We start from the raw sequence: 12,690 nt of genomic DNA on the forward strand, positions 1-12,690 counted from the left end.
ATATATATATATATATATATATATATATATATATATATATATATATATATATATATATATATACGGTATATACGGTATATATATATACGGTTATTTTGGTTTTGTGTGTAATTGATTTTGCAACTTTCTGCAAATTATCTTATTTTTCAACGTTTTTTTCCGGGATAATGCGTGTATCAACTTCGGGGTAGAACCAGACAGTCCACATGTAATTGCCAAGTGCGCAGTCGGTATGTTCAATCAGGATGAACTGAGTCAAGCGGTGTCGAGTTTTTGTTTACCGTGTCTCTCAGAATCTGCTCAGTAGAGTAGAATTGTGGCTTATTTCCGCGTTCACCGTCCAAAGTTATAGAATAAACGTCGGGTGGCTGCACTGCGCAGAGTCTACCCGCATAAAATAGGCCGCCTCGTAGCTGAAGAACTCGCAGCTGATCAGTGGCTAAATGCGTGGCCGTCAATCTGCATGGATTCGCCATCGTGTCTTCCAAGTATGTTTGACAGTCTATCGTGGCGCAACGTTTGGATTTTTTCTTGTCATGACTGATCGACGAGGACGTGCTGGACTTTCGCCTCTTCTTCTTCGACCTCTCGTGTCGGAGCTCTCTCTTCGACAGTGAATCTGCTAGCGATGTCGCCTGTCGAGATGTATGCGAGATATATTATCATTTAAAATATAATTATAATAATAATATTACTATTATTATTGTCAATATAATGATGATAATAATATTACTGTTATTATTGTCAATATAATGATAATAATAATATTACTATTATTATTGTCATTATTATGCTTCGTTCTCATTAATATATTTATTTCGTCGATTCGAATAGAATGCGCGAAAAAATCATGAAAACAGTACGGCGAATAAATGGGTTACCTCGACGGTTCTTTCAGTCACGGGATCTTTAGGCAATGCTGTATCCGTTTCATCGTCTTCCCATTGTTTTAGCACCACCTCTGCTTTGAGTTTCGGTTTAACTTTGGCGCTGCTCTTCTCAAGCTTGACCTCTTGACTCAGCTTTGCCTTCTCAGCGATGATCGAACTGATGACATTCTTGTTGTGTAAGGGAGTCTGCTTCGCTAGCTTTGTCGCCTGCCTCGTTCGTGTTTTCACGTTTTTCTGTGACTTGGCCTGTGACTTCAGAGGCAGCACCCCAGACTTGAACGGTAACGGTGTATAGCCGGTTTTGCTTATATACTGCTGCAAGCGGAAACGGACACGTTATAACTTGACAAAGAGCGCAGAAAAATAACACACGGAACGTTCGAAAGAAAGAAGTCCTCGAGGCAAAGGTAACGCGACTGACCTTCGTTTGTAGATGCCTGTTTTTCGACGACAACACGTATCCCACCAGGGAGCTCTTGCTCTTGGGTTTCTTCGCGACGATTGTTTCCGTCAGGTGTCTGGTACTGCCCGAGGTGCACATGAACTTCTTCGGTCGACCCACCTTCCTCTTCTTAGACGCGGAACTTGAGTTCGCGATCGTAAGCACCGGTGATGACGTCTCGTAATCCAACTAAACAGTAAACATCGTGTTGAAAAATCGAATAGGAAATAAGAAAGAACGGATCAATAATTCCTTGTCCACAACCTTGCTTTATTCTTTAAGCCGTAATAAATTGACCAACCACAGTCGATTATTTTAAAAATAATCACCTGTGGTTGGTCAATTTCTTAAAGAAATTACTTAGCTTAGGAATTAAAGCAAGGTTGTGGAAAAGGTTGTGGGTAAGTAATAAATTATCTCGCGTGCATTACTACAATCTCTTGGATCTGTTTACATAGCACGTGTCACGCGCTTTTACTCGGCAGACGTTAGAGGAGCGAGTTTACTTACAAATTTTTTCTTTTCCTAACAACATCACACGTATGTGTGACTTACCAATCTCTCGCAGACTAGTGGTCTGTTCTTTTCAGATTGCTGAACTGGTGCAATAAGTTAAAGTAAGACAAATGTATATTTTCTCACTCTGACTTATTGCACCAGTTCAGCAGTGCAGCTGAAAAGAACAGACCATAGTATCATTCATATATAAAACATTACATCAAGTATTCAATTTGTGTCTGTAAATTTTATCTGTGCATAAATGCATACGTGCGTATTAAGTAAAACTACTATATAGTATAGACTATAGTGAATTTTCAATTTAAACATTTGCCCTCCTCCTTCTATGGTGGATCGGGGGCTGCCAAAAAATTGGTGTCGACCCCGAGGCTTATTTGTATTATTTGCATCGGATGAGGAGGGGCAACGGTGGAGACGGGCATACATGGACAGCAGGTCTTAAAGGATAGCAACCTTTGACTTTGAGAGACTGACAGCTGTACCATTTGGTACAGTAACATTGTTTCTCTCTGTAGTCGCCGTGCGCTCGGGATCGCGCCAAAGATGTCGCTTCCGAACGGCATCTCTGAGCGTTATCTAGGAAAAGGAGAGTGTCGTGAGCGTGGAGCGTCAGGTAGCTTAGTGGTTTAGAGCCCGGCAAGCGAAAGACCCGGGTTCGAGTCCCGGCCTAGCAGAACCGCGCTCTCGATATTTTTCTCTCTTTGGAACGAAAAGATACGCAGATCTTGAACGCACGGCGTCCCGCCGCCACCTAGTATGCCCTCCTCCTTCTATGGTATTAAGTAAAATTACTATATAGCATAGACTATAGTGAATTTTCAATTTAAACATTTGCTATAACGGTTAATTGGGAGAATCCTTCTACAGCCGTCTTCTACATTTTTGTATGTAATTATATAGAATTTAACTTGCTTATGTGAACATAGAAAGAAAAATGATCGTTTTAACGCGTACATAACGCCGGTATTATATTGCAAACGTGTTGATAATCGTGTGAGAAATCCGCAAGACTGTGTGGATAACCGGCGAAGAACCGGCGTGATCTACGTACCCTTCCCGCGATCTTCTCGTCATCTTCCGGCTTGCCGGGCGGTGAGACCGTGACCGGCGATGGAACCGGTGGTACTGGCGGTATCGGGATGCTGGGTATACTGTCTAAAAGTTTGATGTGGCTTTTGGGCTCGCCAAGCTTGACGAGGTTCACGTTGCACCTCTGCATGGTCAGCACGGTTGAAGTCAAGGGCGGAGGCGGGCTGCTTGGTGAAGCTGGTGGTCTCGGCGGTGACTTTTGCGGAGAGTAGGCGATATCAAATGCGGGCGGCGACGACAGTGGACCGTGCTCGGAACTGAAAGTATTGATAATCGAACGATTCGCGCGTTAGGACACGCGTGAAGTTCTAAACACGGATGATATGCCCATTAATAATAATAATAAAAGTAATATAAATAATAATAGCAAAATAATAATATCGAGTACGGTTTGCACTAACCTGGAGGAGTGGCTCTTCTTTCGCGGCCTACCGGGTTTATTTTTGTCGTCTTTCTTGGGAATCAGCTTTTCCAGCTCGCCGAGTTCCTTCCGCTTCTCCTGGTACTGTTTTTGTAGCTTGGCCATCCTCGCCCTCATGTCCAGCTCCATAGCGTTCATGTTCGGCCAGTCGTCGTTGTCGCGACTGTCCTTCCTCATTGCGAATTTCTTCGCCTCTAACTTCGCACGTGTATTCTTGTAGTCTCTCTCTTCGATAGACAACTGCCTTTTCTCTATTTCGTAGCTGCTTGATTGTTCGGAAGGGCTGTTCGCCTCGAACACCTCGTCGTTCGCGTCTGACGACGTGCCTTCTTTGGCGTTCTTCTCGCAACACGCGTCGTATCTGCGCGACTTGTCGGTTTCGTTCGCGATAACTTGGAGATTTTTCATGAGTTCGCGTCTATTAGCGTAATGATTTTCAATGTCGAGAGAGTGCCCTTTCACAACGGTAGCTTTCTCTTCTCCCTCTTCATCGACGTCGTTATCAGTATTCTCCGTTAAGAAGTCGTCGACGCGCTCGGTTTTGTCTTTCAGTTTCAAAAAGGCCTCTTCCTGCAGCTTGTCGGCTGCTCCGACAGTCTTGCTTGTCGCACCTTCCTCGTAATAATCCGACGACACTTTCTTGCCAACCTTGTTTTCCTCGTCTTCTTCCTCCTCTTCTTCCTCCTCACGATCATCGACCTTAAATCGCTTGGAATGGTGATTATCGATTTCAGGATATTTCCTCTTACCGTTCTTCTCGAGATGAGCATTCCTGCCCAAGTTCATCAACAATCTGCCGGCATGCGAGATTTCCTCCGAACTTTCCAAGCTCAACTTCTCAGGAATCTCGTCGTTCACCTCCTCCATATTCTGTAATGTTTCTTCGGCCAACGCGCAGAGAAATACGAAGTTGTTGACCTTGTTGTTGTTGTTGTTCTCGCCCTGCTGACCTAACAATTTACTCTTGGCCGGTAGCTCTTCCGCACTACTCACGTCCAATTGCGGGTGTTTCAACTGACCGATTCCCTGCTCCAGCTGCTCGATGCTGTTTGACAACAGTTCAAGACCGCTCACGTCGAAGCTCACGTCGCTCGGCTTTTGCTTGGCCATTCTGGACCTCGGCTCTGAAGGCGCGTTCTCGGCGACGAGGTCGGGTTTGCGAGTCGCATGAAGCTCCTCGGCGACTGGCATCTCGCAGCTCCAGATAGTCTTGGGCTTAATGTGACCAGTAATCTCGAAGAGAGTCTTCTCGCTCTTGACGAAGAGTCTCTTTTCCATGAGCGCCTTAATATTATTATTGTTGCTTCTGCTGTCGTTGTTGTTGTCGCTAAGCAGGCACTCCTTGGACGAGTCGCACTTGCTGCCGGCCAAGGAGTGGCTGTCGTCGTCCATTTGGTCCGACGATATTTGCGAGGAGGACACCTCGGTGTCGACGGCCTCCAAGGAACTCGCACAGGATCGCAGGATATGCAGCTTCTTGGGGATCGTCTCGGAATACCTTCTCGATTTTACGCTCTCCGCCAATCTTTCCGCGGCCTCCTCGTCGGAGGCCTTCGGAGGCGGCGGCGTGGTTTCTTGTAGAGCCGCGGCATTCTTTTTCAGCTTCTCCACTACATTCTCGATGCCCGGGTGAGACTTCTCCAGCGAGTGTCGCTTGGGCGGCTCCTGCAACCGAAGCCGCTCGCTGGTGGACGTCGGCTCGCATTGAGACTCATAACAAATCTCGTAGCAGCTGTCGTCGGCCTCCTGCTTGATGACCACCGGTTGTTCCTCCTGGTCGTCGCAATCGATGTTGGGCATGTCGAACGACTTGACCGTGATGTGAGGCCGAGCCTCGCCGATCGAGCAGGTACTTCGGTTCTTGTCGCAGCTCTCGCAATTGGCGGCCGACAATTCCGTCGAGTCGACACTGGGTTTCGACTCGTCGAAGATCCGCGCCTCGGATGTCCTGGAGCCCGTCTGACGCTGGGCTCCGATGCTTTCCGGAATGTTGCTGTTCTTCCTCGATTCGATCTGAAAAGCAAGGCAACGCGTGATCCACGAAACAAGCCGAAACTAAATAGCGCTTAAGGAGTGCTTGCTACTTCAAGTTGTACAGATTTCTTTTTCGTTCTCTTTACGTCCACACATTCGAAGTGATCTTCTTACGTTAACTCTCCGTATACTAAAGAACCTAACTATGATTATGCTAAATTTTCTAGCTCATTAATGGCTCATTAGTGGCTCGTTAATGGCTGCTTTACCGAAAAGTTGAATCAGACCGTATGATTCATCCATTGTTTAGTCATCAATAGATGACCATCAATAGATAGTCATAATAGAGTAAATATTTGTCTACTTTAAAATATATATAATCTAACTACACTGAGAGAAAAATTATCTTAAAATCAACAAATATTTCCTTAACATAATAACGTAATTTCAATTTTAATTTTTTATCTAATCTCAAAATACCAATATGGCGATATATACACTGAGAGAAAAATTATCTTAAAATTAACAAATATTTCCTTGGTGAGTGCCATTAACATATTTACTTAAATCTACATTCTCTTTACTTAAATCAAATGTTGTTTACTTGATTTAAATAAACAATATTTGATTTAAGTAAAGAGAATATAGATTTAAGTAAAAATATGTTAATGGCACCCACCAAGGAAATATTTGCAAATTTTAAGATAATTTTTCTCTCAGTGTATATATCGCCATATTGGTATTTTGAGATTAGATAAAAAATTAAAATTGAAGTTACGTTATTTCATAAAAATGCTAAAAAGAATAAAAATAAATGTTGCATTATTGGCTGACAATTAGTTGTAATTTTTCACTTGATAACAACTGTTATTTTTTCCGTCTGTCCGTCGGTTGACTTTACTTATATAGATCTATGTTTCTCAAGAAATATAGATGTTACATTGTACATAAATTGGCTATCTCGATATAGTAATGTTAGACACAAATCTACTATCTCCTGACACTCGCAAGGTCCAATCTCGATTAACAATTAAATTCTTACCTCCGCCCTGTTCTGAATACTAACATCCTTTCTCACGTTCTCGTCGTCCTTCGACGAGTAACTGTCGCGACGATCGCGCTGGCTCGCGCTGACGTTTTTCCTCCTCGCAAAGAACTCGAGGTTCTCGTGGAAGCTATCACAGTTCTCCTCCGTGATCTCGATGATCCTGGCGCCGATTCTGCCCTCCCTGCAGCTCATCTTGTCCTCTTTGCCGGCCTCCTCGTTGATTCTGTCGTGCTCGATCCCTTTGAGGCTCATGCAGTCCTTAGCCGAGTACTTGGCGCAGTCTGCCATGTTGATGATCGTGTTCTCCGCCTTGTCCACCTTGGTGACGATGCCGCAGATCGGATTCACCGTGGTCGTGGTCGTCGTGATCCTCACCACGTTGCATATCCTCTCCGGCGACGCAACGATCTCGAAGTTCGCGGTGGTCATGTTCGTGCCTGACTGCGCGACTTGGCAAGGACTCAGGTTCTGCTCCTGCTTCACAAGCGGAGGCTGCTCCTCGGTGTCCTCGGGCGTCTCGGTCTGATTCGAGGCGTCCTGCACCCCGTATAACGGCGGCTCGATCGCGTGAACCGTCGGCACTTCCGGCGGGGGGGTCAGACACGAGACTGGCGACGTGGCCTTTGAAAAAAGGAGAAATTTCGCCGCTGCGCTTCCCAAAGTCAAACCGGATGCCTCCCATTCGCCCTTAATGGGCCTATTCTGTGACTTTTAACGACGGTGTCGTTATCGTTGCGCAGATCCTCTGCCATGTATTAATACCTGCTCAACGATAACGACACACTGCGATAACAACACTATTAAAAGAATAGATTTACAAAGGCTCCCTTCCAGTTTCCCGAAGAGTTGCACAATAGAGCGGCAACTGATTGACTTATTCATTTGTCCATTTATTTATTTCAACCGGTAGTCTTTAGCATACCAAGAAAAGCAACGAAACGTGTGCAGGAAGATATCGCGTTTCCTTTTCAAACTCCCGCTCTTCGCTCTCCGATTCTTTTTTAATCTTGCTAGATCGCTCTTCGCGAATATCGATAGCGATACGGATACGCGCCGGACGTGTGAGAAAAACGACGACTAAGAGAGAAAGAGATCCGAAGTAAGAGAAGGGGAAAAGGGGGGGAAAGAGAGAGAGAGAGAGGAGGGGGGGCAGAGTGTAGTGGTAATTACGTCAAGCTCCGGGCGCGGTCCGGCCATTCGCATAATGTGGAAACGTTGTGGCACATTGTATTAATCATGAGCGAGCCCGATTTGCATCGCTATCTGCATAGATATTACGCCGGGCGGCCGCGTAATATTCGCGTCGCGGTGCGTACCGCGCGGTGTAAGGCCGGCCCGTTCGAGCGAGGATTCGAAAGAATGCGTAGCTACCTGCGACCTGCAGTGCGTAGGCTCGGGTTGACTAATCTGCACCAGAGCGGGCGCGTGCGGATAGTAGTGCAGGGTGGTGACCAAAGGTGCCTCCGGCACCAACGCGCCCGTCACGGAGGTCACGGCCTGTAACGCCTTGGTCGATTCCGTGGACGCTGTGAACAATCAGGGGACGCTTTTGTGGTTATGCACGCGAGACACATTCGCGGGATTCTCGACGTCGGTGGTCGGCTGGTGGTCGGGAACGTGTACAAGTAACGCGTTACTTACGATTCGAAAGCTCCTTCCTTTCGGTAACGACTTGTGGTAATGGCGTTATTCATTTTCTTTTCTTCAGTAACGACCACACGGTGAAGCAATTACATGTTTAGAGTAATGAATATAGTCGTTACTTTGCGTAGGGAATATGTATATGTATGTGCATAAAATGGACGGCGGTAAGTCGCGAAAAGAAAGAATCGTCAAAACTTGGTGAAGTAATGGGAATTCTAGGCGGCTCGTTGCTTCTTTGAGTAATGAGTTACTTTAACAGTAACCTTTCTAATCCCGTTTGTGTGTTACAATTCACCTTTCTGACAGCTTAGGAAAGATGTTCTATTTAAAAAAAAATAGACACAGGACTAGACATTTCAAATGTTAATCTTTTTCTGAAAAAAGGAATCGGGTTTCTTCAGTAGGATTGACCTCGCGCACACAATCAACGGTGAAAACGTGTTTCTTCCTCCTCTGCCTGAATTCGAAACAGACGCGAAATTCTACTCACTACTTATTATGGTGGTTGGACTGCTGCTGCAATCTGCTTCGATTTTGACAATCGGCAGCGTGCTTGGTGGCTTCCTCTTGTTGTCGGCGAGCACCAGTCTCGCGCCACCGATGTCGCCGAGTACTTGAATCGAAGGTGGAGCCGGGGGCAGCAAAAGCGGAGGTGGCGCAACATTACCGCCATGATTCGCATAATTCGGCCACACTACTGCTTGTTGCATTTGTTCTGTCGAATGTGAAATTGATCTTCGTCAAGAAAGGGTTCTGCGCCGTTTAAGACAGTGATTAGTCCAACTAATATTAGCTATGATAGTCATTCAGTAGTATTAATAGTCGTTATTTGAAACTTGTTAGAGTAAGAATCGAATTGAAATGAGATCTGAATTAGAGCTAAGTGTTTGTAACAGCTTTACAATAGTGATTTAATAATGTTAATTTTCATTGCTTGACACTTGTATCAAGTGAGATACTCAGATCTGCATTTAGAGTTAGAATTGAATTTGCCAGTTAAGTCGCGATTACAAGTGCGTATATCGTATGATTCAACTGAGAAACTCGGACCTAACTTGAAAATCAGAGTACTTCAGGTGAAACAAGCTTCGCACATAACGACTATTATTAATGCGGGCCCAAGTCACTTCGCTGAAGTGAAACTACTTACCCGCAGCATGAATCAGAAGAAGATGACCGCTGGCCGGATCGCGAACAAGCTGTAAGCCACCCTGAAGACCGACTCCCATCTGCGGGAAGTTTATCGGCTCCGTTGGCATCGCTAGAAAAATCGGGTGATTTCGTTATCTTTATACTGGAAGAAAAATATAGTTTCTTTCGGCGTCAACTACATTTTTTTGTGATTTTAACTAGAAAAATAATTAGAAAAACCATCTTTTTAATAACAGTTACTAAAACAACGGTTCTTCTAATCGTTTTTGTGGTTAAAATCACAAAAGAGTATAGTTGACGCCAAAGACAATTATTTTTCTCTCAGTATAAACGACATATTAATATCAATTCTATATCCCGCGATATAATTTGTCTACATTAGAATTTCGATATTAACTATGTATTAAATACTCATAAGTAAACTTTTTAAAAATACATAACCTTTAAAAGTTCATAAAAGAAGCTTTTATACTTTAGATAATGATACCACAAGTTAAATATCTTACACACAAATATAACACACTAAGAAAATGTTGTTTGTATATAACGCAGTTCAAGTAGAAACTGATAAGAATAAGAGCCTTGTGTAAATACTCGATTACTCATGGGCGCCTGTACTTTAAGAAAAACATGGTAAAAGCAACTGTTTAAGTGACAACTCTACACGATCTCTGTAGAATTATAATGTATACAGTTGTGAATAAATTATTTTGTAGTTGTTGCAACTATAGTTTGAGTTACAATAACTAGAAAGCAATTGATTGAATTGCGTGTACATTAATTTTACACACAAGACACGTGCAGTTGCACCATACAGTTGCCATTATCATATCTTCTTCTCTGAGTGTGTAACTAATTGTTGATCGCAACAGCGACGTGTACTCCAGCACATGTATTGGACGTGTCGATCTGATCCTAAATCCGCATTTTTCGAAAACAATGATTGCATGTCGCGTGCGTCACGTTAAAGGCCAAAGAGCGTGATCAGACGTGTCTCCCAGTCATTCGTGTTGCTTAGACCATTACTCGCGCTGTATAACGGCCGGACCTTCGTCGAGAATAATAAAGAGACCGCCGCGCTCGCTACTACGCCAATTAAATATGCCGGGAGCGTGAAAAATCGGTGTCTCTCGCGCAAACACATCGAACCTTTATTTCGAACACCTGCGAAGAGCGACGAATTAAATACAGGTTATGCGTGAATGATTTACACAGCGCAAAAATACGCGCGAGCAAACGAACGAGCCGATGTAGTTCAGCAGCGTTATTCGGATAAATGTCACTCGGTCAGCGAGACTGGAGAGGTCAGTGAGGGGCGAATTCGATCCGAAATTGTATAGGGTCGCTCGTTAGCGGCCCGGTTAATCCCCCGCGCCGATAGGACCGTGATATACGTCACCAGGCGTTAATTAATTCAGCTTTACTTTTGTTCGAGATACGACTCGCCGGCCCGGCCCGAAATGAGACATTATGCGAATCGCGCATTGCTCGTGTCGCGCAGGAGAGGTCGGGTCAAGTTGGCCCAAAAGTCATATCGATCATCTTTGTTCCGCTCGCGTATTTACCGCAAGAGAAACAGTGGAAAAGGAATCGCGGAGATGCTCCTTTTGAAACGTACACGGAAAAAAAGATCTGCTACGTATGGACAAACTATAATTAGCCAGTATATTATTAGCCACTTTTTCTTTGCTGCAGGAGCCAATTTCCTTGCTATGATAACAAGAAAATCTGTTCCTGCAACAAAAAAAGTAGCTAAAGCAGTAAATTATATTTAGTTGTCGCAAATCTTTAGCAAATTTACTACGTTAGCCACTTTTCTTGCTGTAGAAGCAAATTTTCTTGTTATCATAGCAAAAAAATAAGTTTTTGCAGCCAAAAAAAGTAGCTAACACAGCGAATTATATTTAACTATTCGCATGTAGTAAATTACTCTACTGAAAAATTTCTGTTGAAAATAACAATAGAATTCCCAATTCAATTTTTAGTTGAATTCTCAAATGCGATTTCCGCAAAAATTTGCATGTAAGATCTTAATTGAAATATTTGTATCTGATGAATAATTTATTGAAAATATAATAAACTTTTGCTGAAATGCTTTTGAAAAGCATTTACAATTTTGACCAAACTTCATTAAAATTTCATTATAATTTTATTAATATTTCGATAATATTTAATTAAAAATGTGTAAAAAAATTCAGTGAAAAATCATTATTAATTAAAATAGATTGAGAAAAATATAATGAAGTATTATTCTGTCTAAGTAATAAAAAAAACATATTGGCATATTTTGTGTCATTTCATTTATTCGTGAGATTCGCGTGGGATTCTTGATCCCGTGTCACATAGTCACCCCCATCTTTAGATGACTATGTGCTGTTCAATGCCTAACCTCAACCTCAACGATCGTACTGAAACTAGTAATGTCAATACGCTGTAACGATATCGTGGTAGATTATATTTACAATATACTCTTACAGCGTTCAAAAATATAATGACATATTTGTCGGTAAATGTTTCAAAGGACGTAACAACAATCACAATGCGATTAATATTGATACAATGTTGTATAACTAATTAAATTTAAACATACAACGTGCTCGCAAAAAAGAGAGAAAGAAGGAATATTCTCTTTTTTGCGAGCACGTTGTATATAAAAGTTTGATTATACTACATTGTATCAATATTAATCGCATTGTGATTGTTGTTACGTCCTTTGAAACATTTACCGACAAATATGTCATTACATTTTTAAACGCTATAAGAGTATATTGTAAATACAATCCACCACGATATCGTTACAGCGCATTGCCATCACCAGTTCCCGTATGATCGTTGAGGTTAGGCATTTGAACAGCAGGTCGTTTAAAAATGGATGACCGTGTGACACTGGATCGAATCCACGCGAATCTTACGAATAAATGAAACGACACAAAATATGAAATGACAGTTTTTTTTATCAGGTGTACAACTTTGCTTCCGCCGTTTTTTTCCGAAATTCGAGGCTTTATTGTAAAAAAACTGGTTATACATTTATGATTCAAAGTATTGTCCATCGCTGGCCACTACTTTCTCCCATCTTTTGGGCAGCGTACGAATCCCGCGTCGAAAAAACTGGTCATCTTTTGAGGCGATCCACGAATCGATCCAATTTTTTACTTCTTCATAAGACCGGAAGTGCTGGTCAGTCAGGCCGTGTGCCATTGATCGAAACAAGTGATAGTCAGAGAGAGCAACGTCTGGAGAATACGGCGGGTGGGTTAGGACTTCCCATTTCAACGTTTCCAAGTATGTCTTGACCACTTTCGCAACATGGGGTCGAGCATTGTCATGCTGCAAAATCACTTTATCGTGTCTCTCGTTGTATTGCGGCCGTTTGTCTTTCAATGCTCGGCTCAAACGCATCAATTGCGTTCGATACCGATCGCCTGTGATTGTTTCAGTCGGTTTTAACAGCTCATAATACACTACGCCGAGCTGGTCCCACCAAATACAGAGCATGACCTTGGAGCCG

General features: G+C 43.1%; 1 protein-coding gene across 6 annotated transcripts in view; it reads right to left on the minus strand.

The window, feature by feature from the left end:
• Positions 1 to 12,690, minus strand: part of LOC116845305 — an 86,835-nt gene that overhangs the window by 7,135 nt on the left and 67,010 nt on the right. For 4 of the 6 annotated variants that reach the window (XM_032817823.1, XM_032817821.1, XM_032817818.1 and 1 more), the window contains 9 exons: positions 9,178 to 9,288; positions 8,518 to 8,742; positions 7,755 to 7,909; positions 6,378 to 7,004; positions 3,342 to 5,374; positions 2,903 to 3,197; positions 1,312 to 1,521; positions 882 to 1,205; positions 282 to 635 (listed from right to left, as the gene is read on the minus strand). In XM_032817823.1, coding sequence (XP_032673714.1) covers positions 282 to 635; positions 882 to 1,205; positions 1,312 to 1,521; positions 2,903 to 3,197; positions 3,342 to 5,374; positions 6,378 to 7,004; positions 7,755 to 7,909; positions 8,518 to 8,742; positions 9,178 to 9,288 — 4,334 coding nt within the window. The remainder of the gene's footprint in view (positions 1 to 281; positions 636 to 881; positions 1,206 to 1,311; positions 1,522 to 2,902; positions 3,198 to 3,341; positions 5,375 to 6,377; positions 7,005 to 7,754; positions 7,910 to 8,517; positions 8,743 to 9,177; positions 9,289 to 12,690) is intronic. The other 2 variants (XM_032817819.1, XM_032817822.1) reach the window with 2 other exon arrangements.

This window comes from Odontomachus brunneus, unplaced genomic scaffold (assembly GCF_010583005.1).
Source record: "Odontomachus brunneus isolate Ranch 3 - 2012 unplaced genomic scaffold, Obru_v1 Obru_scaffold_051, whole genome shotgun sequence".
Lineage (NCBI taxonomy): Eukaryota > Metazoa > Arthropoda > Insecta > Hymenoptera > Formicidae > Odontomachus > Odontomachus brunneus.